Raw genomic sequence first — 24,649 nt, 5'->3', positions numbered from 1 at the left:
GCTTTCTTCATCAATCTCACTGTCCCAATCCCCATTCAAGAACTCCATGCCACTACTCCCCAGAGTGGGGGAAAAAACCCACGACACAATTGTCCCCTAGATCCAGACAGAGCCGAGACCTCACATTCCCCAGATGGTACTTCATGCTGGGCTTTGAAATAGTTCATAGCTGAATTGAAAATGGAGGGGAGAGCATCAGGGTTGAATTTAAGCTATCATAGTGCCACTAGCCATTTTCTCATTCTAGAACCATAAATAGGCTCCACAGGGATCCATGATCCTCTGAAATTACCATCAAATTTTATTTATTTATGTATTTATTTATTCACTCATTCATTCATTCATTCATTTATCTATATATGTATATGCATGAATATGTTTCTGTGGAGTTTTTTTAGAAGTTATTTTTTAATTTTTAACTTTTTTTAATGTTTATTTGTTTTTGAGAGAAAGAGACAGTGTGTGAGTGGAGGAGGGGCAGAGAGAGAGGGAGACACAAAATCCGAAGTAGGCTCCAGGTTCCAAGCTGTCAGCACAGAGCTCAATACAGGGCTGGAACTCACTGACTACGAGTTCATGACCTGAGCTGAAGTCAGGTTGGACGCTCAACCAACTGAGTCACCCAGGTGCCCCTAGAAGTTATTTTTTAAAGAATTTTACTTTTTTAGAGCAGTTTTATGTTCACAGCAAAATTGAGAGGAAGATACAGAGATTTCCAATATGCCACAAGCTTCCACATACATGGACTCCTCTGTTATCAACATCCCCCACAGGAGTAGTACGTTTGTTACAACTGCTGAACCTACGTGGACACATCATAAATCCCCAATAGGCCAGTAAATCAATAAGCCAAGAAGATGTAGATCACTCTAAATCCAATAGGTAAAGAGGGTCTCACAGCTTCTTGGACACCAGGGATCATAGCTAAAATAAATATCTTCTGTTTCTATGGCTACACTTGAGTCATTGTAAAACGGGTTACTGAATATGGAAGATTACCCTTTGAAGAAAAGGCAAGTTCTTAGACCTAGAAGGAAATGGTTTAAAGAGAAATAAAATAAGCTAAATTGAAACCTATCACACAGTAAATAATAACCTCTATAGAGGGGCAAAAGTAACAAACATAAAAAGGTTGTGGGTTCAATGAGTTTAAGAATAAGAATTCAAAAAAGAGCTCTTTGTGAAGATAAGTTAGAAATGTGTAAAGCAATAAAATTGAGACAGGTTTATTTCCCCTCAAAAAAAAAAAAAAAAGAATACATTAAAATTTCCTACATCCTTGCACTGGTATGTTTTCAGTGAGCCTGACTGAAGACTTGGCACTCTTCTAAATTTTAAATATATTCTTTTTTTTAATCTCTTGGAAAATATTACTGGCTTTAATCAAAAGTAGGTCAGCATCATATCTACTATATTATATGGTTATCTTCGAAACACAAGCCTTAGTAATTCTAATGGAAATAAAGGATTTGATGGGTTTTTTTTTTTATCTGAGATGAATATAAAGACAAAATGAACTCAGAAATATCTTCTTTATGTCTACCAGGTAGAAAGAGACAACTATAGCCTTCTATATGCCGGAACTGATTTTTAGATTTTTAAATATACCCATACATTGTTTTTATAGAAGTTAATTTTTTATGCGACTATAACCCAGCTAGACCACTGATAAGGGGAATCAGAAGTAGAAAAGAGAAGACAATAGACTTCAGGGTAGACCCTAATAATGCAATCTACAATCCTCTATACATTACTCTTAAATTAACAAAAGCTCACCCTCATGAATATTAAGCTATAAATGTATTATCAAGAATTCATAGGGGGCACCTGGGTGGCTCGGTTGGTTAAGCATCTGACCTCAGCTCAGCTCATGATCTCGCTGTCTGTGGGTTCAAGCCCCACATTGGACTCTGTGTTGACAGCTCAGAGCCTGGAGCCTGCTTTTGATTCTATGTCTCCCTCTCTCTCTGCCCCTCCCCCACTCATGGTCTGTCTCTCTTTCTCTCTCTGTCTCTCAAAAATAAATAAACGTTAAACAAAAATTCATAAAGTTCTTTACACTTATCACAGGGAGCAAGCATAAGGTATAGAATTATTGATCACTATGCTGTATACCTGAAACTAATATAATGTTACATGTAATTATACTTCAATTTAAAATTTTAATTTAAAAATTCATATAGTCCTTAATTTTTCACCTGTATATTAGATATAATAAAAATATATGAGGGGGACCTGGGTGGCTCAGTCAGTTGAGCATCTGACTTCAGCTCAGGTCATGATCTCACAGTTCATGGGTTCAAGCCCCACATAGGGCTCACTGATGTCAGCCTGTCAGCATGGAGCCCCCTTCGGATCTTCTGTCTCTCTCTCTCTGCCCCTGCTCCACTTGGGCTTTCCCCAAAATAAATGAATAATAAATATATATGTACATATGAATGGAAGTTTACCTATTTTCTAAAATAAATGTGTATTTCTTTTTTAAATGTCTTGATCATATAATCAGTATGTACAAATTTGGTTTTTCATTATACTCCACCATTTTATCTTTTCCATATCCCTTTTAACAAATACGCGTTCAATTATTATTATGTATTATTGTTAAAGGATGCATAGTAAAAATCTATGTTCAGGTACTAGAATCCCGCTATTGCCTTATCTAACCAAAGAATTCCCATTAGTAGATGCAAAGAAAATAAATAAGGAGCAGTGATATCAGACATCACTGAATGAGCACAGAGTTTATGTCCACTAAAGCAGATGCATCCGCCTTCTCAATGCAAGAATAGTGCTCATCATGAGACCTATATGCCATCCTATTTAAAGCATTGTTGTCTTACCACCACTTGCTGGGAATTTTCTCTCCAGTTCCAAGACTCTTCAAAATGAATTTCTAGACCAACCTAACTCTATTTAACCATGCTGTATTTCTTGGTTTCAGATGGCTATACCACTGATGACATTGAGTTTTACTGGAATGGAGGAGAGGGAGCGGTAACTGGAGTTAATAAAATTGAGCTTCCTCAGTTTTCAATTGTCGACTACAAGATGGTCTCCAAGAAAGTGGAGTTCACAACTGGTGAGGTTATTTCCCTCCAAATGAACTCGGGGCACTGTGAAAGAAAGAAGATGATTCCTACCAAATGGAGATCTGATTTTTTTTTTCTATTTTTCTTTTTTAATTCAGGGGCATATCCACGACTGTCACTAAGTTTTCGTCTAAAGAGAAATATTGGCTACTTCATTTTGCAAACCTACATGCCTTCCACATTGATTACAATTCTGTCCTGGGTGTCTTTTTGGATCAACTATGATGCATCTGCAGCCAGAGTTGCACTAGGTAAGGCATTCCCAGCACTGAAAAGAGCTGGTAGGATTTAGCTTCAACCAACCAACCATTGTTAGAAATTATAAGCAATGGCTTTCTCTCAGAGCAAGTCAAAGAATGAGATTACCATAAGAGTCCTTATAGTAAAATATCAAAGGGTAAGCATTTTCAGGATGAATGTTTTACAATGCAATATCTTCTTAGCATTTTACCAAAATAATCTTGAAATATAATTAATACTAGCTATATTAGTGCTTCTTAGAGTCTATTTTTAAATTTTCATTACACTAATTTTTACTAACTTTGTGATGATTTCCTCTTTGGTCTCTGCTTTTTACAGTGAAGAACATTTACAATGCATTATTCTCTTTTTTTTTGTATGTTGTATTCTTTTTTTTTGTAATATAATTTATTGTCAAATTGGCTTACATACAACCCCCAGTGCTCATCCCAGCAAGTGCCCTCCTCAATGCTCATCACCCATTTTCCCTTCTCCCCCACCCCTCATCCACCCTCAGTTTGTTCTCTGTACTTAAGAGTCTTTTATGGTTTGCCTCCCTCCCTTTGTAATTATTTTTCCCTTTCCCTTCCCCCATGGTCTTCTGTTAAGTTTCTCAAGATCCACATATGAGTGGAAACATATGATACCTGTCCTTCTCTGACTGATTTATTTCACTCAGCATAATACCTTCTGGTTCCATTTACGTTGCTGTGAATGGCATTATTTCATTCTTTCTCATACAATGCATTATTCTCAAATGGATTTGGAGAAAGTTAAACCTTGTGACTGTTAACAAGATATGTCAATTGTTAAAAAATACTATTTTTCGAACATTAACTAAAGTTAAGTTGTATCGATCTGAGTTTTCCTTAAATGAAGCCCATCGCATTTGAATAGGGCACAGACATTCATCAGCTATATTAATGACCTGTGATCAGCACAGAATAAAAATGGTTTCCTTCCTGGAGGAACAAAATTCAAAATTAATCTTGCCATGGTTGAGTAATTGCAGCAAGCTGAAAGGCTATATTTGAGACTTTAAAGGATTCCTTGGAAAGTTAGAATATATAAGGTCCTTTTGATGAATCTGAGCATGTATGGGTGTGCCTCATTATTTGATCCTAGACCCCTTTCAGTTATCATATTCTGGGGCTTATTCTCATACATGTGTGCACATGTGTGCGTGCACACGCGCACACACACACACTCTCACACACACACACACCAAATATGTAACAGCATCATTTCCAGTTAAGCTGACATACACATCACTTCTTTTGAGATTGCTCAACTGGGTTAGATGTTCAGCATCCCCTTCACACTCAAAGTAATTGTCATCCCTATAACTTATTTCTAATGACTAATTTCTAATGGCTCACAGTCAAATGCTGGTAGCCCCTTATCAACCTTTGAACATTCCAAAACTAAGGAAAGGCAACAAATAGTTGATCACATCATAGGTATGAATCTGCATATATTATATGAATGTGAACATGAGTATGTGTATACTATGGTTAAGGAAAAAACAGTGGATGATGTCAACAGCAGGGAATACAACTATCAAGGTCATAAATTGTGGTTCTCCTTACCCATCTATCCCCAAAGCTAACGGTATTTTGATTAAAGATGTTAGCACATAAAATGCTGACTTAATCTTCTCTTTGAAATGTAAAATCTGTGACATTTTAAAACTTAACTAAGTAAAAAAGGCATTTGTTTACTAACCCTTCTTGCTTAAAAATTTAAATCAACGAGTAGAAACCAAAAAGTAATTAGTGGATTTGTAAATGAACTGTTTATTTCTGCTGAGGATATTAGCTAGAATTATATTGGGTGAACTTTAAAATTTTATTCAAAGAAATAAGTTCATGATGGCATTTCAGATCAGTGCAGCACTTTTGAATTCATCACTGATCTGAACCATTTTAACTTTTTATATGCTAACTCCGACATCCTATTTTATCTGTTCTCTTAAAGTTGAATAGTCAAATCAGGGAATTTATCCAGAATAATCTCATGGGCAAATGAGTGCTAAACTATTGTTCCCCCTTTTCAGTTTCTACCTTCTATTCTCTTTGCCGGATGTCCTTTGTTTTTAACACCCATTTTAACATTTCCTGTCTTTATTTTTAAGGACTGTCATCAAGTTTCAAGTTTTATCTTCTCATCTTTCTGTTTTCATTTTAAGTGCCTTTTGTTTAACACTTCCTTGCTTTTTTGCCCCTAGCTGGGTGATCTATGGAAAATAACTAATCTCAGAATTTCTGTTTATGCATCTATAAAACAGAAATCATAAAGCTGCCTTATCATACTCAGCAAGCTGTTATGGCAGTCATATAAGATAATTCATAACTGTGTTTAAACTGTAATATTGGGGCACCTGGGTGGCTCAGTCAGTTAAGCATCGGACTCTTGATTTTGGCTCAGGTCATGATTTCACTATTCGTGAGATCAAGCCCCATGTTGGAGCCTGCCTGGGATTCTTTCTCTCTCCCTGTCTCTCTCTCTCTCTCTGTCCCTAACCCAGTCTCTCTCTCTCTCTCAAAAATAAATAAACAAACTTAAAAAATAAAATAAAACTGTAATATGCTATATAAATATGTAATATTAGTATTATAGCACAAATTATCTATGTAAGATTCCAATTTCCTCTTCAGTTTTGTTTTTCCCAATTACATTTCATCATTGCCATCATCAACACCAAATATTTATTACACTCATGCAAAGATTATATGGTTAAGAAAGCTTGTGCTTAACAAAATAGACAAAACATAATTTTCCTTTTAAGAGTTTACAGTCTTAACCTTCTTTAACAAATCCAAGTTGAATTTTTCAGGAAATCTTCTCTTGACTCTAGGGAACTAATTCATTCTAAGCTCTGGAATCAAGAACCAGAGGTAATATTTGAAAAATCAAAGCAACAAGGTTTTATTTAAAAAATACATAAATCAAATGTTTGATGCAAATCGCGAACTTTCTTACGTATATCTTCTTTTAGTGTTGTTTCACTATGAATGATGCATTACTATTTTAACGTGTAATACTGACCTTGTATATATTATAGACTTATGGAATGAAGTAGGTCTCCTCACGATGGTTACCAACTTTCATTTTGGTAGTGGCTGTTGTGGGCGTTAGTGTCACAAGGACAGATTTAGTAGGAACAGTGAGCATATCAATGGGATTTTGATATGCAGGCCCATTTGTTTTTCTTTCTTCTATGTGTATTATTTTTTAAAAAATGGTTTCCAACCCTCCATTAATGGTACATCCTGTTTTACGATTTGTTCATGGCCTGTATGGGGAGTCTGAAGCTTTGTCCTTCCAAATATCTGCTCCTTTTGCCTAGTGGTTTATCACATTGCTGCCATCATTCTGGGACACCAATAAGGAAATAGCATCTGTCTTAGTCTTTCAAGGGCAGCTTAACAAGTGCGTTCAGCTAAGATGTGTCTTTCTGTTTCATAGGAATCACCACCGTGCTGACAATGACAACCATCAGCACTCACCTCAGGGAGACTTTGCCGAAGATCCCTTATGTCAAAGCGATTGATATTTACCTGATGGGTTGCTTTGTGTTTGTGTTCCTGGCTCTCCTGGAATATGCCTTTGTAAATTACATCTTCTTTGGAAAAGGCCCTCAGAAAAAGGGAGCTAGCAAACAAGACCAGAGTGCCAATGAGAAGAACAAACTGGAGATGAATAAAGTTCAGGTAACATATTAAATATTCCTTACAATATTCTTCCAAAATGTATCAGCAGCATGGTGCTCAGGGCCCCCATAACAGGGGGAAAAAAAAAGTATATTAGTTTATCTTTAATATGGCTCAAACACACCTCCCTTTTACATATTTGAGAATTGGGGATTGAAGAAGTTAGGTTGAAGTTACCATAGGTTAGTAATATACCTGGACCTAAAACTCAACCCTAAATCCATTATTCTTTATTCTAAACCAAATAGTTGTAAAACTATAGACAGAAGAATAATGCCAGATTTGCTTGATAAATGAATGAGACAACTAAAATAAATCAGTTCTGTACTCGGTGGAAATGAAAAGATATGGCCCAGTAGCTACAACCACAGACTGGAATTAAACTGCTCGGGTTTGAGTCCCAGCTCTGCTACTTACTGGCTTTATAACCCCAGACATATCAACCTACACAACTTCTCATCTAGTCTCTGTTCTCAATGTCATCATGTATACTTATAGAGTTGTTATAAGGACTAAATAAGGTGTTTTTTTTTTAAGTCTAATATTTGTAACAATACCTGGAGCATGATAGGTACTCATTAGCATTATAGCTAGCTAGCTATTACCCTTGGATGTAAGACACTGTCACTATTTTTCTTTTGCTTTTCGTTGGTAGATCTTATGACTTGTGCTTTCACTAGTGCTTTCTTTATTCTTTAAGAACATCTCTTTAGCCTCTACTTCTATGCCATGTTTCACTGAAATCAAATTAAAATTGTGAACATTGAAATACTGCATCCACTATAAATTGTTTTCAAGATGGCACCCAGGGTGACAGCTCAAAAGATTCGCTCATTTAGCCACCATTCTGAGCATTAGGGATACTTCCCTGAAGGAGACAAAGCTGGCTCTCATAGAGTTTAGACTCTAATGTGGGAAGACAGACCATAAACATGTAAGCACGGATTAAGAGGATAATTTCAGGTTGTAGTAAATTCTGAAGAAAGTAAAACAGAGCGATGGGTAAGAGAATGATTTGGATCAGCTTCAAGGGAACAAGGAAGGTAGATCAGGAAGACCTCTCTGAGACATGACCATTTGATCTGAGACCTAAGTGATGAGAAGCACTAACCACACCATGCCCATTCGAGGCAGAGGACACGACAGTGCAGTGGCTCGGAGGAAGGAATTGCTTGAGGTATGAAAGTACTAAGAGGACACCAATGTGGCAAGTCCATAGCAAGTGAGGGAGAATATGTAGTATTAGAGGTGGCTGGAGAATCAGGCAGAAGCCAAACTATAAATCTTCAGTGTATGTATCTTCATGCTCTTTGGTGGGATATCAAAACCAAACACTGTCAGGTAATTAGAAAATTATAAGCAAAATACCAAACAGATTCAGCCAAATGGTCAAAATTCAAAGTAACTCATTCAAATAATATTTTACTCTTTTTTTAAAGTTCCTTCTTTTAAGTTTAATTTTTTTGAGAGAGAGAGAGAGAGAGAAAGAGAGAGAGGATGAGCACGCGTGAGGGAGCAGCAGAAAGAGAGGGAGAGAATCCCGAGCAGGCTCCATGCTGTCATCTCTGGCCTGATGCAGGGCTCGATCTCACGAACCGTGAGATCATGACTTGAGCTGAAATCAAGAGTTGGAAGCTTAACCAACTGACCGACCCAGGCGCCCCAGGAAATTTTCACTCTTATGTGAAATATTATGCTGGATTCTAGGAGGAAGCATGATACTCGCCCTGAATAATCTTCTGATCTTTGTGGGAAAGAAGATTATATTCAGATGAGGTGATTAGGTTATAAAATGAAACAGGACAGCACCTACCTTGAGGAGTGTTTCTGAAAGGAAAAGGCTGATTCTGACCTACTAGCTTTAAAAGTACGTTAGCAGATTTTAAGGCCACCTCTTTTCTGTTCCCACTCTCATCTCACTTGCCTTCTAAGCCTCTGCATAGCTTGGAATGTGTATTAACGGATATATCATGAGGGAAAGCCCTACATAAATAAAGTGGCATAGGTTCACTGGTAGGAAAATCTGAAGCCATGGACTGGATGGATGTCAAAGATAAGTAGAATTTGGAAAGGTAAAGGAGAAAATAGGGCCTCTGAATTGGCTAGAAAAGCAGTGTTCTCTAGAAAGGTAATTAAATGGAAAGGTCACACCTTCAGCAAACTGAAATCAATGCATTCAGATAATTTAAAAACATCATAAAACAAACTTTAACCACACTCTTTGGTCATTTACCTTGATTCCACCCCAGGATATCAGAGAATTTTTCTAAGATGCTAAGGGACAAATAAAGGCCAAATGAAAGCCTTGTATGCCACATCATATCTAGATGTATAATACATATTGCCCTCAAGAGGGCTTAGTGACTAATAAATAAGTAAAATGTTTCTATCTAACTGATCTTTGTGTTTGAGTAACATTGGGCTCAAACATAGTAAGGTTTCACTGGATCTCAAATCAGGAACTTTTTATGCCAGATGAACTGACGTTTTAAATTTGAATTCCAGTAGATAGGATAGAAAAATCCCTCAATTATCAGGGTTTTTTTTTTTTCTTATGAAATTTATTGTCAAATTGGTTTCCACACAACACCCAGTGCTCATCCAGGGATTTTTTAAAGAAGATAAAAATGTGCTTTTATCCATGGAAAGTTAGATTAGAAACTTCACAAATGCTTTTCAGAAAAACACAGACAAAATCATGCCCAAATTAATTTAAAAATCATGTTAAGACATGAAAGAGTAGTTTATATTGGACTAACTCTCTTATGGATTAAAAATTATAAACCCCGAGCAAAAAATATATATATATATTTTTGAGAGAGAGACAGCTTGAGCAGGGGAAAGGGGCAGAGGGAGAGAGAAAGAATCTTAAGCAGCCTCCACACTCAGCATGGAGCCCAAGGTGGGGCTTGATCTCTGTGAGATCATGACCTGAGCCAAAATCAAGAGTCAGACACTCAACCGACTGAGCCACTCAGGTGCCTCCTGAGCAAAAAAAAATTTTAAATCTGCTTGAAGACATGAGACTAACTGAAAACAAACAAAAACTAAAGGAGAATCAACCCTCAAATGAAGGGAATGACATTCTCTTAAATCAGTATTTATATAGCTTTGTCCCGAGGCCACTCCCCAGTCTGCAGAACTTCAGCCAAAAAACCTGCTGTTTTATCAGTCTGATGAGTCAGAACATGGAGTTTGATACTTCCAGAGTTTCAAGAAATCCTAGAAAGAAGTGAGTCACAAGAGAAATGCAAAATCTGAATTTGGGGCGCCTGGGTGGCTCAGTCAGTTAAGCATCTGACTTCAGCTCAGGTCATGATCTCCCGATCTGTGAGTTTGAGCCATTCATCGGGCTCTATACTGACAGCTCAGAGCCTGGAGCCTGCTTCAGATTTTGTGTCACCCTCTCTCTCTGTCCCTATCCTGCTCATACTCTGTCTCTGTCTGTGTGTCTCTCTCCCCTCTCTCAAAAATATACATTTCTTTTTTAAAAAAGAAAGCTTAAAAAAAAAACCTGAATACAAACTTCCCACAAATCCTTGGTTGACCTCTGAACTACAAAAGTATAAAATGCTAGGAAATCTGGAAGGGGGAAACAGCTGAAAGACTGAAAAAAAAAGAACAAAAATAAGGGATTCTCCTTGAGTTAAGGGAAAAATTAAAATAGATTCACCGTAACTACACATAAAACCCACTCACTACCCATTCTAGGTGACCTATTAGTAATTTAACTGCCTTTTATTACTATTAATTTTTTTTTATTTTGGAAAGAGAGAGAGAGCAAGGGAAAGGGACAGAGGAAGAGAGAGAGAGAGAGAGAGAGAGAGAGAGAGAGAGAGAGAGAGAGAATCTTAAGTAGGCTCCACTGTCAGCACAGAGCCCAAAACAGGACTTGATCAAACCACTCTGAGATCACGACCTAAGTCGAAATCAAGAGTCGGACACTCAACCAACTAAGCCTCCCAGGTGCCCCTTAACTGCCTATTAAAACAAAACCCAACATTTGTTAGGGAAAATAACAGAATCCAAAGTCTCTACAGAGCAGCATCAACAGCTACTATATAATAAAAAATCACTAGACATGAGAAAAAAGCAGGAAAACATGCCCATACTTAAGAGAAAAGACTTAAAAAGAGAAAAGAGAAAAGTCACTAGAAACAGAACTGCAAAAGTCTCAGATGTTGGCTTAAAAGATAAGGACAATAATTAAAAATAATAACAGTAATTAATATATTTAGAAGTTCGTAGAAAATAGCCCAAAACTAAAAGGAGCTGAAATATCCTGTAATAGGCAAATGGTGAAACAAACCATGGTAGGTTCATACCATGGAATACCAGCCCAATAAAAAGTAATGAACTATTGATACATACAACAACTTGAATGGATCTCAAGGCATTATGATGAATGGGAAAAAAGTCCATCTTAAAAGATTATACATTGTCTGATTCCAGTTATATAATATACCTGAAATAATAAAATTATAAAGATTAAAGAACAGACCAGTGGTTACCAGGAGTCAGTGATGGGTGGAGGGATTGAGTGTGATTAATTAGAAAGGGGTAGCACAAGGTAGCACTAGTGGTGGAATAATTCTGTAGCTTGCAGTGGTGGTTATGTGAATCATCACATGTAATAAAACTACATAGAACTACACATACTTTATACCAATGTCACTTTCCTGGGTGATATTGTACAGTAGTTAAGTAAGATGTCAATAGGAGAAACTGGGTGAAGGGTACATGAGAGCTCTCTGTGCTATCTTTGCAACTTTCTAGGAATCTACAATAATTTCAAAAGAAAAATTTTTAAATAATGTCCATAGGAACAGATTAATATAGGTAGAGATGGGGAGTTTCAAAAAAAGACTTGAAACTGAAAAAGAACCAATGGAAATCATAGAATTGAAAAATTCATTAGACTGGGTATTATATGTAAGTGATGCATCACTGGGTTCTACCCCTGAAGCCAATACTATGATGTATGTTGACTAACTTCAATTTAAATAAATTAATTTTTTAAAAAGATTACATACACTTCAATTTTTCTATTTAGATTACTGCATCCTTAGCAAAGCAATGCATAAATCAGATCCCCTGCCCCCCCCTTTCAGATAGATGAAAGAATATCCATTATATATTACATATATCCTTTTGAATAAAAATTGCCTATATATTTAAAAAAAAGAAAAATGCATTAGATGAATCAGCATCAGATTTTATAAAACATAAGAAAGGGTTAGTGAAATTAAAGTTAATATTGGCCATCTCTCAATTTTTCCATTACACTGGTTCTTATCATAAATGTTACTACCTCAAAGAAGGCTTAACTGACACCCCCAACGGTGGATTGTATTTTGTCCCATTGTTATGTGTTCTCATGGCTTTCTGTGCTTTTCCACCATAGGATTTACCACAATAGTGAATATATGTTTACTTAAGTAATTTTTTTTTAATGTCTATCTCTCTACTAAACTATAAGTTTCCCAAGGATTGGGATCAAGGTCCTCGTCTATTATGTTTATTGTTCATCAGTGGCTAGAACAGAGGAAAAAACAAATAAGTATTTGCCGAATGAATAAATTTAGAGAGGACTTCTCCATTCAGGTTGAGTTCTTAGCTACCATAACCCAAGGTCCTGAATGCTACATCATGTTTTATAAAACTCATATACATTCGTAATAAGTAAGAAAAAGAGACTGTAGTCCACTTCAGTTTTTGCTCTTACTGTTTCTATCACTTTGATTTTTAATATTTTCTAAAGCATGATTTGTATCAACCCCTGCTATTCTCTCCGAATCACAGTGTCATATAACAACAGATAGATATAATCTTCAATAACAAAGCAAGTGTATTACTTCGTCTTTTCAGTGTATTATCTCCAGCAGTTAAGATAATAATGCAACCTGTGTGGTATTTAAAAATGCTATCCCCTGGTGAAATTTAAAAAATAGAAAATAATATCAGATTTTTTCCTTTCATATAAAAGTTTGGGTGGTCCTCCCCTTTCCTTTTAGATCCTTGTAAACAGTTGAATTCAAATGATACATGTGCTGTGGTCCCAGACAATTTTCATTTGAGGGACCCTAATATTTGCCTTGGTACCCTAGAGCATAGCATGGCATCATTCATTTATTACACATTACTCTTGATAGCCTTGGCTGGGCAGTCATGTCAAGGGTCATTTGTACCGAAGTTAGAAGTGCTTGCTTTGTCTTGATTTATATTACCACCAGCTGCAGTGAAGCATCTTTTCTGTAAGAGTACAGATCCTGAATCCAGACATTAGGAGAGTTTCAACCTCTGAGGTGATAAAGACTGTAGATTCATGTACCCCTCAGGCATCATTTGAAACTAGAGATGGTATTTAGAGTTTTGAAAGATAGATTTCACAGTACTAGTAGGCTGTAAGTATGATACTTCTGGGCCCCTTTTACACTAACCTGGAATATACGTGGTTGTGTCTGTTGGCCACATGCCTGCCCATTTGCAAATAGATCCACCTAGGATGGATTGGTCGCATGGGCAGTCTATAGTCAGGTACTGATTTGAAGTCATTGAAGTCATGCGGGACACCTTGCAACCCCAACAATTAAGACATAGAATTTCCATTCAGATTCAGATATTGATGCTGTAATCTGTCCTCTTTCCTCTCATTCCTATTCTCTGTGGTGTGTTATCTACATTTTCAGACACTTTTAGACATCTACACTTTCAGACAACTTGCTAAATGGAAATCAGCTCTGTACTGTGATTAATTCCAGGATCCATAATGCATGTGAAAGCAGGCATCCTAACAGTCAACAGCTTTTCCTTAAAACTAGCTTGAAACAGATGGATACCTACATTAGCCTTTGAGCCTAGGACGTACCCCACATCACTGCCTTGTCATCGGGCCAACTAAGACACTTCTCTCAGCCTTTGATGAAATTTTAACCTTTATGACTTAGCATCTTGGATTCTGGAGAAATTCAGGCAGGACCTTTGATTTCTGTGGATAGCCTGTGTTAGCAATTCATGGACTTCTTTAGCCCTTAAATCCGTGCCCAAATCTGGCTCGGTTCATGCTTTGTTCTCTAGTCTTGGCTTAATGTAGCTAATCTCCAGATGCTTCAACAGCTCTTTTTCCCTCTGTCTCTCTCTCTTCCTCTCTCTCTGCCTCCCTCCTCCCTCCTTCCCTCTCTCCCTCTCATTTCCTTCTATACCCAAACATCTAGGATTCTTTTGTAAATGAGGAAGAAATCAAATTCACTTAACAGGCTTAAGAAAAAGGTGGGGGATATATTTTGGCACACACAACTAGACGGTCCATGAGTGGTTCTAATTTCCTATGTGGCTATATCCATATATTTAAACATTGTCATCAGAAAGCATCTCTCTTCATCTGTTAACTCTGCTTTCCTTTATAATGGCTTTACGTTCATTAAACCCTTCCTTCATGGTGTTCCAAAACGCCGAAGTTTATATGTTCCAAGCTCTGCAACCTTAACCCAAAAGTACTTTCTTATCACCAATAGTTACAACAAAAAAAGTCTTAGGATTGAGTCTTCTGGATCAGCTTGAGTCATATTCTCACGCAGAAATCAATCTCTCTGACTAGGAAGTTGGGAAACAATAAATGCACAGGTCTGCATCACATGCCTGTCCCTGGAGCCTTAAAGATGCAAGTAGGTCCACTTCTACCACGTGCACCAAGGAAAGTCAGGTAATGTTATCAGAAGAAGGTGGAATGGAATCAGACAGGCCAAACCAATAGGCATCCACCAAAACTCACCCTAGACTCTGCCTAGAAGAATCTTTAATGCTACATCCAGCACCCACTGTGATCTCATGCTGCTTTCCTCTTCTGCCTCATTCCTCCTCCCTCTCCCCTTCACCGACACACACTTTGCTCTAGAAGTTCAACTCACAGTTTTCCCAAATTTGCCATGGTTTCACTCTTTGCTAACTTAGCTTGGCTTGTTCCCCAAAATTCACCTCTTGCCTGATGTCTGCCCTCACTCATCAGGTGCTTCTCCTAGAGCTCTCCATTGCACACTATGCTTACCGTTTTTTTTTTAAACTTAAAAAATATTTAACGGGTGCCTGGGTGGCTCAGTCAGTTAAGTGTCCAATTCTTGATTTTGGCTCAGGTCATGATCTCACAGTTGTAAGATTGAGCCCAGTGTCAGGCCCCATGCTGAGCATGGAGTCTGCTTAAGATTCTCTCTCTTCCTCTTCCTCTGCCCCTCCCTTACTTGCACTCTCTCTTTCTCTCTCTCAAAAAATAAAAGTCACTTAAAAATATTTAATATTGGGGCACCTGGGTGGCTCAGTCGGTTGAGCATCCGACTTCAGCTGAGGTCATGATCTCGTGGTTTGTGAGTTCGAGCCCCGCGTCGGGCTCTGTACTGACAGCTCAGAGCCTGGAGCCTGCTTCAGATTCTGTGTCCGCCCCCACCCTCTCTCCGCCCCACCCCTGCTTGTGCTCTGTCTCTCTCTGTCTTTCAAAAATGAATAAACATAAACAAATTTTGTTTAATATTTAATATTTAACTTTAACAAATATTTAATGAGGGTATACTATAAAAATACTCTGTATGCACTAGGTATAGTCAGCAATGAATAAAAAAAAAAAAAAAAAACCTTTCATTTGGATGGGAGAGAAAGATGAACATTATACATATAAATACATCACACACAATCAACATGACACCCACAAACACACATATAATGCCAGGCAATAATATACACTGTAAAGAAAAACAGAGTAGGACTTGAATGCAAACACTTTATCTTCCACTTTGGGTTTTCCAATGCCTGCCAAAGAGCCCGGCACAAATCAGGAACTTAAATGACTTTTAAAACAATAAGTGAACTAATGAATTAATTACAAAACCAAGCAGAATGCTCTTTAAATTCATGTATAATTGGAAACTTTTTTTCTATTATATTTCTATTGTTACAAAAATAAAATATTTAAGCCTCTCTCTTTTTTTTTTTTTTTTTTAAGCCTCTCCTACAGTGAAAACTGTTTGGTACCTGTCCAAATTTAAAACATATATATATATATATATATATATATATATATATATATATATATATAATAAATCTTTCCTAATGAAGGAGATATATTTTGATTAGGGACAGTTGATGGTAATAATAGATGTGTGCTATTAATAGATTGCTTTCTTTTAAGTTGTTTTGTTTTGTTTTTTTATTTTTGAGAGAGAGAGCATGAGCAGGGAAAGGGCAGAGAGAGAGGCAGAGAGAGAATCCCAAGCAGGCTCTGTGCTGTCAGAGCAGAGTCTGATGCCAGGCTCGATCTCACAAACTGTGAGATCATGACCTGAGCCACAATCAAGAGTCAGACGCTTAACCAACTGAGCCACCCAGGTGCCCCTAGACTGCTTTCAAACGGTGTTGATACTTTTCTTTTCTCAGCAATTCCTTCTCCTGAAATCTCTATGTTAGAATCTAAAGTGATTGATAACTCTACTCTGCCGTTACTTCATGATATTCTCCAGTGGGGAGGAAGAAAGTGTAGAAGTGCTTTGTTGATTACCTTAGGAGAGGGGCAGAGGGAGAGAGAACCTTAAGCAGGCTCCATGTCCATCATGGAGCCTGAGACCATGACCTGAGCAGAAATCAAGAGTCAGACACTTAACCGACTCGGCCACCCAAGTGCCCCGACATCATACACTTTGAATACCTCCTTTTCAAACATCCAAAAAGTAATGGTTACTTTGACCAAAATCACTTTTTTATTTTCCTGAAGAGCAAAACATTACTGAAGAGTTTTTGGATGACTTTTTAAGGGGATTCACTGAAGATGAATCTGAAAACTGACCCTTATTTGCATCATTTAGAATTCAGTGAATTTGCTGGTTATAATGCATTTTATATTTAATTGTAAAAAGCACTCATCTCACATATTGGGTCTACCTAAGTCTATGTATAAAATGCTCCTATGCATAAGATAGTTTCTGGTTTCTTGTTTCTATCATTCTCTGTTCAAAGCTCAATAAATTCCCACTAACATCAACTTAAGAAATTACTCCCTAACCTTCATGTCACGTATCTCAGGCTTGAACAGTGCATATGTGTAATTAATTCTTAGCTCTCTGAAATAAGCTAACCACTTTGTGCATTTTAGGTACACCAAAATCAGCTAGGACCCTTGGAATGCTTGTGTAAAATGCAGACTGGGAAGACCTGAATCTAGTATGAAATGAGCTCAAACCTGTGTTTTTAACAAGCTTCCCAATAGATTCAGATGCACAATAATGTCTGAGAAGCACCACTCTAGAGAGTCTAGCCACTTATGTGTCCCTTAGCCATTGAAACTCAAACAGAGCTTAGAGAGATGACTCCAAGTCAGAGTTTCAGAGTTCCTCATTCTATAGACATTTACTCAGCCCCTCCTTAGGAGTATCAGTCTCTTTTCTGGGAGAGCAAGGGGGATATACAGTGATGAAAAACACAGTAACATCAGAGCAGCTGTGCTCCTGGAGCTTACATTTCAGTTGAATAATTAACAAATATGTAAATAAGGGCACCTGGGTGGCTCAGCCAATTGTGTCTGACTTCAGCTCAGGTCATGATCTCATGGTTCCTGGGTTCCAGCCCCGCGTGGGGCTCTGTGCTGACAGCTCAGAACCTGGAGCCTGCTTTGGATTCTGTGTCCCTCTCTCTGCTCCTCTGCCATTTGTGCTCTCTCTGTCTCTCTCTCAAAAATAAACATTAAAAATAATAATAATAAAATAAAACAAGTGTGTAAATAAATATACGCTATAATGGCAGATGATGATAATTATGGTGAAGAAAATGGTGAGGAGCTAGTCAGGTAACCATCTGAGCAAGATCATTCCAAGAGAGAGGAACAGCAGTTGACAATGTCCTGAGGACTTAGGAGCATCAGGGGAGACAGTCAACAAATGACAAGTGTGGCTGGAGCAGAGAGCTCAAGGGGCAGAGTGAGGGCAGAGGTCCTTGTAGGAGCTAAATCACATGGTACTCTGTGGATTTGGATGAGAAATCTGGATTTTATTCTATGTCTTAGGAAGTCATTTGATTTAAACAGAGGAGACATTGGTCTGTTTTACATTTTTTAAGCGTCACTCCAGCTGCTATGTAGAGAAAAGACCAGAGTTCCTTCCTGGAAAGAGGAAGACCAATTATGCAGCAAGACATGATGGTGGGGGAAAGCTGGTCAGAATCAAGATTTATTCAAAAGTAAAGCCATTAGGATCTGCCCATACCAATGTATGGGAGAAAGAAGGCAAAGAAAGGGGTCCAGGATAAATTTATCTACCTGAGTAACACGCTGGAAAATTGCCAGTTGTTTCATTTGTCATTCTTCCATTTCTATTTCTTAAATAACAGAGTGTGGATTTGTTTAGATTTATGTAGGTTTGTACTCAACCTTCTATAGCGTCTTGAAACAAGTTGTCAGGAAGTTTGCAAAGAGACATGCAAATCACCTCCAGCAAAGCCTCCTATTTCCACCCCCACACACCCCACCCCCCACCCCACCCCCTAAACCAAAAGGTTTCAGGAATTTGAGACCTAGGGAATTGGCGTTCAGCACAGCCCTGGTGAGAGCTAATGACTGACAGCAACAGCCCGGATGTGGTACATTCTAGGAGCAGGATGGGCAGACGTGACATGTGGCTATGTGGCTCTCTGCTCCCTACAGGTGAAGGCAGCCATTCGCACTGGACAAACTCAGTTAAATAGACTGTAGGCTTCTGGAAGGCAGCTCCTTATGTGGCGAGCACCACTTCACTTGGCTTCCTGCACTGTACTTCAGAACCACTCAGTAAATGTGAATCCGATTGAATTAGCTAGCAAGAAGGAAATAACTTCCTGTTTGCAAAGTAGATTGAGCCCGGAAGGTATTTCTCAACAGGGCTTTAAAACTGCCACTGGAAACAAGATTATATTTTATTCCAATTACACTGCAATGAGTTCTGCTCTATTTACATATTGAAAATATCCAGAACAGTTCGATTCAGTGAGTGGGAACATTTTTCACAGCCTACGGCACTGTTTGCGTATGTTGGGAATGAGAGGAGAGAGGGAGTGAGTTGGAAAGGGTGGGAGAAAGGCTAGCCCCAAGCTAGAATATGAATTTGTACATTTGCTCAGGGTTCTATTGAGGGAAGAAATACAGCCATCACATCAATGTGTTCCGGACTTGAGTCATTTAAAAACAACTCTCATGATTTTTGTCATACCCTTTCTATCAGCCAGAGTTCTCCAGAGAAACAGAACCAATAGGAACAGAACAGACTTTATTTTAAGGACTTAGCTCATACACTTGTGTGTGAAATCTGCAGGGCAGGCTGGAAGTTCAGGCAGAATTTCTAAGTTACAATCATGACCTGAGCTGAAGTCAGACACTCAACCGACTGAGCCACCCAGGCGCCCCGGTCCTCCTGAAGTCTTAATTATGACTTTATTCATTTGCTCTAAGTTTAGGCTTAATGATAGATCTAAACTTAAAAAAAATCAGTGATGTTGGTCTGAGGAATATATAGTTAATATAATGCAGTAAGTAATTCACCCCACTATTAGGTTTATCTCCCCAATCACTGGAACCACCTGACAATTACAGGCCTTACTCACCAATGCAGCAAGTTCAACACGCACATCCCTAACTGGACTGTACCTTCTCTGCAAGCAGATCAGAAGGGGAACAATATTCAGAAGACAAGGAGCCAAGTATGCCTGCCTCCTTCTCCCAAATATGCCCAGTGGGGAGCAGTGGGAGAGGAGAAAGGGAAAATAAGCTGGAAGTATTGACCCCTTAGTTTCTTTCCCAGGGACTGGAGTGGAAAGTCTCTTCCTTTATGGCATCATGAGGCATGAGGAGTGATTATCCAAACGAACAGCTATTTCAACATTAGCAATGAATGCTTTAGGAAATCTGTCTGTATATGCCCTGGAAATCCACTGTAATGACATTTTCATTTGCCTCACTTCCTTCTGTTTCAAGGTTTAAAAATCCTTGATGCTTAGACCATGCCCAATGCAGATGTTGATCTGATCTCTTATTAACTAGGCAGCATTTAACCATTGCAAATGTTGAGGTGATCTATGACATGGCTCCTTATTGTTTCTGAGGATGTGAAAAGACCACTTTCCCGCTGGACATTATTTTTGGAAAGCTGTGCCAGCTGTGGATATAAAGATACCTTGAGTGTTTTTATACTGTTGAGGTAAAAGGAAAGCCACTCTTCTCCAAAGGACAGGGGTTAGGCCAGAGCCAACCAGAAACCTGCTGGTGTCACCAGTGGTATTCTGACCACATAATCACTTTACCGAGAAGCAAAAAGCTTAAAAGGTAGGGAATGAAAATGCACTTCAGGAGAAATGCACAAGCACCTATCACACACACACACACACACACACACACACACACACACACACAGTCTGTAACACTGGCTTTTAGGATAAGTTCTAGACTGTGTAGGAGAAAGACTAGAGATAGGTCATAAGCGTTATATGAAACCTCTTAAATTTTCCTAATAAGGGACACAGTAATGTTGATTCAACTATACAGTAATGCAGTCAGCTTTCATGGGTAGTTATAGAACCAGATTCATTACTTTATATGTCAAATCACTTACAGCTCTGATTTCTAGCCCAATGACAAAATATTTTGAGGGATTTGAACAAACCAGTAAATAAGCATCATGCAATTTATAGGTGCATTAGAATCTGTACCAAAGTTAACCAAAATATCTTAATAAAATGTAGTTTTGCATGACCTCTGTTTAATGAGGAGCATCTCTATGTTTCACTGGCAGATTCTAAATTCTAGCAACTTGTTTACTTAGGGAGATTTCATAATAATGGAACTTAATGATGCATACAGTACAGAAGAAGTGATTCAATTTTATAAGTTTTCTTTGTTTGGTTTGGTTTTTAGTATGCTGTGTCTTCTGCCTGGAATATTATTTGTAATCAAAGACTGCCAAAAATCAGAAGCAAACCCTTGAGATTACCTAGTGAAAACCTTTTATTTATAGATGAAGAAATGGATTTAATAACAAACCCAGGATGAGAATACAGTTTTCACCTCTCAATCCTTTGTTCTGTCTTTAAGGCCTAGTATAAGTTGCATCTCCTTCATGAAGCCTTCCTTGACCTTCAGACTTTTATGAACCCCTAATCATGGTCTATACTGTACCATTTATCACTCCCAAAATTATATCTTACTCTCGTATAACTTACTCTTGTATATTTTATCTTGTATTACAAGATACTCTTGTATCTCTCAGGAGACTTTTTTTTAAGTTTATTTATTTTGAGAGAGAGAAAGTACAAGTGGGGGAGGGACAGAAAGAGAGGGAGAATCCCAAGCAGGCTCCATCCTGTCAGCACAGGGTCGGACGCAGGGCTCAAACTCACGAAACTGTGAGATCATGACCTGAGCCGAAATCAAGAGTCAGATGCTTAACTGACTGAACCACCCGGGCACCCCTCAAAGGAGATTATTATCTCAAGGACAAAATCCATGTTTTATGATACTCTTGACTGAAACACCATAGTACCTAACAGAATTATGGACACCATGATTATCTTCTAAGGTTCTAGTCCCTTTTCTAATGGATTCAACACTTTGTTCCATGTCACTTCAACCCCACCATCCTCTTTCATAATGTAAACTTTCATATGCATGACTTTTCATCTATAGACATACACACATGCACACACACACACACACCTGACACCTTGCACTGTGCCTGGCACAGAGTAAGTACTCAACAATGCTTTCCTGAGAGAGGGAGAGGAAGTTGATTTTTGAAGTTACTATAATCAGGGAAGGTACACAGGTACACACAAGGATTAGGATTAAATTGAGCCTTAAAGAAAATACATTGATTAACACGCAAACAGGAGGGAAAATTATATTTGAGACAAAGAATATCCTGTATTTTAATCCCATATTAGGCACTTATTCCTTGTTTAATTGCAGGCCATTAAGCTCTCTGGGTCTATTTCCCTATCTGTTGAACTAGAATAATATTATATATTCCATAGGGTTGTTATAAGAAATAAGTGAGATAAATTATGTAGTAGGATTCAATAAAGAGTAGTTTTTAACAACAAAATTAATAATAACTCCCCGAATAAATAAGCCAGTAAAGGTGCCAGTGAGGGCATAATAGGTAGCTCAATTAGGCTAGAGCCAAATACTTTACAGAAAGAAATGATTGATGGGAGTGGAGGGAGAGGCTAGATTGAGTCTCTCTCTCTCTCTCTCTCTCTCTCTCTCTCTCTCTCTCTCTCCAACTACCTCTGAGCTTAAAGCTATCAAATGCATCATTAAGTTCACTGCGGGATGTGGTGAAGGCCAAGGACTATGAAGCGGTCCTTTCTCAGTAAAAAGCACATAAGCTTTGAAACAGACAAGACACAGGTTGTAATCTCAGCTCTCCCAGTGGAGTAAACTTGAGGCAGTTTCCTGTTGCAAGTGATAAACAAGGTATACAAAGCAGCTACCATAATGCTAGGCTTTGGGTGGACACTCAATAAATCTTAGTTCTCTCATCTGTGATGTACCAGCCTCACACCCCACCACTCTCTGCACCTTTCCTTCTATTTTCCTTCCTTGTCTGTCTTTGCCTCCTCCTACACTTTACTCTGTCTTTCTTTGTTACCCATTTTTTTTTGTCTCCTTACCTATACCTTTGACACTCAAAAGTGTTTACTGAGATTAATTTCATTTGAAAGCATTTATAGACCACTTACTGTAACTCAGGCACTTGTGTTAATAACACTGGAGTTAAACACAGCTGCCTGTACTGCCCTTGGAAGTATTTCAAACTCCTTTGTATGAATGAGCATGTCCTCTCAAGGTAAATCAGTTTGCAAAGTGCATCAGCTTGAAGTTAAACAAAGCCACTTTATAGGCCAAATGTGCTCACGTATGGAGTTCCGTAAATGTGTGTGGGCATAGCACAGACAAAAACCAGGAAATCTGAGATAGGTACTACTGGAACGGCACGAAGCAACAAGAAATAATGGGGGAGACGCAAAAGTCAAAGTACAGCTAGTCATATCCTTTTGAGCCCTGAATCCTACTTTTGGCAATTTAGCCTGAGGAAATAATTGGGGAGATGGACAAAGATTTACGTAAAAGATGTCCCTTGTTTATATAATACCGCAAAAGTAAAACAAGCCTTCACGTCTCACAATAGATCAACCCAGTTATGCTCTATCCATATAAGCTGTTAATAAGTGATATCACAGAGGAATAATTATTAACATGGAAATAGGACCATGCTACACTATTAAGTGACAAAGTGTATTGTAGACCAAAACATACCAGGTGAGTCCACGTTTGTAAGTAGAAAAAACAGAAGGCGGCTAGCAGGATACTAAAAATAATGAACTCTAAGAGTGAAATTACAAATTTCTATTTCTTATTTGTTTGTTTCCTGTTTGTTTCTAGTTTTACATATTTCCATGTGCCACTTTTGTAACACGAAAAAATGCCATATACATATACATAAAAATGATGTATGGATTGATAGATGATTGTAGATTATATAGACGGTAGATTAGACAGATGGTAATTAGATAGACGATAAATAAAGAAATAGATGATAGATAAATAGGTGGCAGTTTGGATAAGGAGACTAGATAAGTGGTAGACGGATAGATGAAGGATTAGATAGAAAGATATAGATAGGATTAGGTAGGTGGTAGAATTAGCCAGACAAAAAGATGGTGGATTAAATAGGCAGACAGATTAGACAGCTAGATGACGGATGAGACAGAGACGGATATAGACGGGTGATGGACTAGATACATACACAAACAGACACAGACAGATGATGGATTAGACAGCGGTAGTTTAGGTAAACAGCCAAGGATAGATACATAGATGCTAGATCCGGTTGCAGGAGGCACGCAGAGCCGGACGTCCAGCGACAGTCTTTAAAGAGTGGGCTGCGGTGTCATCAGTTACAGGGTCACGAGCACAGACCGTGCCCCGGCAGTTGGGCCTGAGCGTGTCCTTTCCCGTCAGGTGGACGTCCACGGCAACATCCTCCTCAGCACCCTGGAGATCAAGAACGAGACGAGCGGCTCGGAAGTGCTCACGGGCGTGAGCGAGCCCAAGGCCAGCAGCATGTACTCGTACGACAGCGCCAGCATCCAGTACCGCAAGCCCCTGAGCAGCCGCGGGGAGGCGTACGGGCGCGCGCTCGAGCGGCACGGCGCGCACAGCAAGGGGCGCATCCGCAGGCGCGCCTCGCAGCTCAAAGTCAAGATCCCCGACTTGACTGATGTGAACTCCATAGACAAGTGGTCCCGAATGTTCTTCCCCATCACCTTTTCTCTTTTTAACGTCGTTTATTGGCTTTACTATGTACACTAAGGTCTGTCCTAAGGGTTCGTAAACGACTACTTTCCTCTTTTGATTTTTGACCCCACAGGCCCCCCGCAGCGCCACTGCTGTGCTTTTTTGAGGTAAGAGATTCAGCCATCCGATTGGTTTGAGGTCTTGCATATCAATTTTATTACTGCACCATGTTTACTTCCAAAAACAACACACACACACACACACACACACACACACACACACACGCCACAAAGAAAACTCTATATTTTTTT

At 38.5% G+C, this 24,649-nt stretch overlaps 1 protein-coding gene and 1 long non-coding RNA gene across 3 annotated transcripts in view; one reads left to right on the top strand and one right to left on the bottom strand.

Moving 5' to 3' along the window:
* The window catches only part of GABRB1 (gamma-aminobutyric acid type A receptor subunit beta1), a 380,009-nt gene extending 355,569 nt beyond the window's left edge, over nucleotides 1–24,440 (top strand). The window contains exons 6-9 of one of the 2 annotated variants that reach the window (XM_042936466.1): nucleotides 2,942–3,079; nucleotides 3,188–3,340; nucleotides 6,798–7,036; nucleotides 24,063–24,440. In XM_042936466.1, the coding sequence (XP_042792400.1) occupies nucleotides 2,942–3,079; nucleotides 3,188–3,340; nucleotides 6,798–7,036; nucleotides 24,063–24,413 (881 nt within the window). In that variant the 3' untranslated portion in view covers nucleotides 24,414–24,440. Of the gene's footprint in view, nucleotides 1–2,941; nucleotides 3,080–3,187; nucleotides 3,341–6,797; nucleotides 7,043–24,062 lie in introns of both variants that reach the window. The other variant, XM_042936464.1, reaches the window with a different exon arrangement.
* Nucleotides 6,901–19,968, bottom strand: LOC122218265. The gene is made up of 3 exons (XR_006201962.1): nucleotides 19,827–19,968; nucleotides 19,649–19,696; nucleotides 6,901–6,983 (listed from the first exon to the last, which is right to left on the bottom strand). It is a non-coding gene; the product is annotated as an uncharacterized LOC122218265 (long non-coding RNA).
* Nucleotides 24,441–24,649: the final 209 nt, after the last annotated feature.

The sequence above is a fragment of the Panthera leo genome, chromosome B1 (genome assembly GCF_018350215.1).
Source record: "Panthera leo isolate Ple1 chromosome B1, P.leo_Ple1_pat1.1, whole genome shotgun sequence".
Lineage (NCBI taxonomy): Eukaryota > Metazoa > Chordata > Mammalia > Carnivora > Felidae > Panthera > Panthera leo.
The sequence above is the reverse complement of the archived record's forward strand: the minus strand, read 5'-3'. Positions and strand labels throughout refer to the sequence as shown.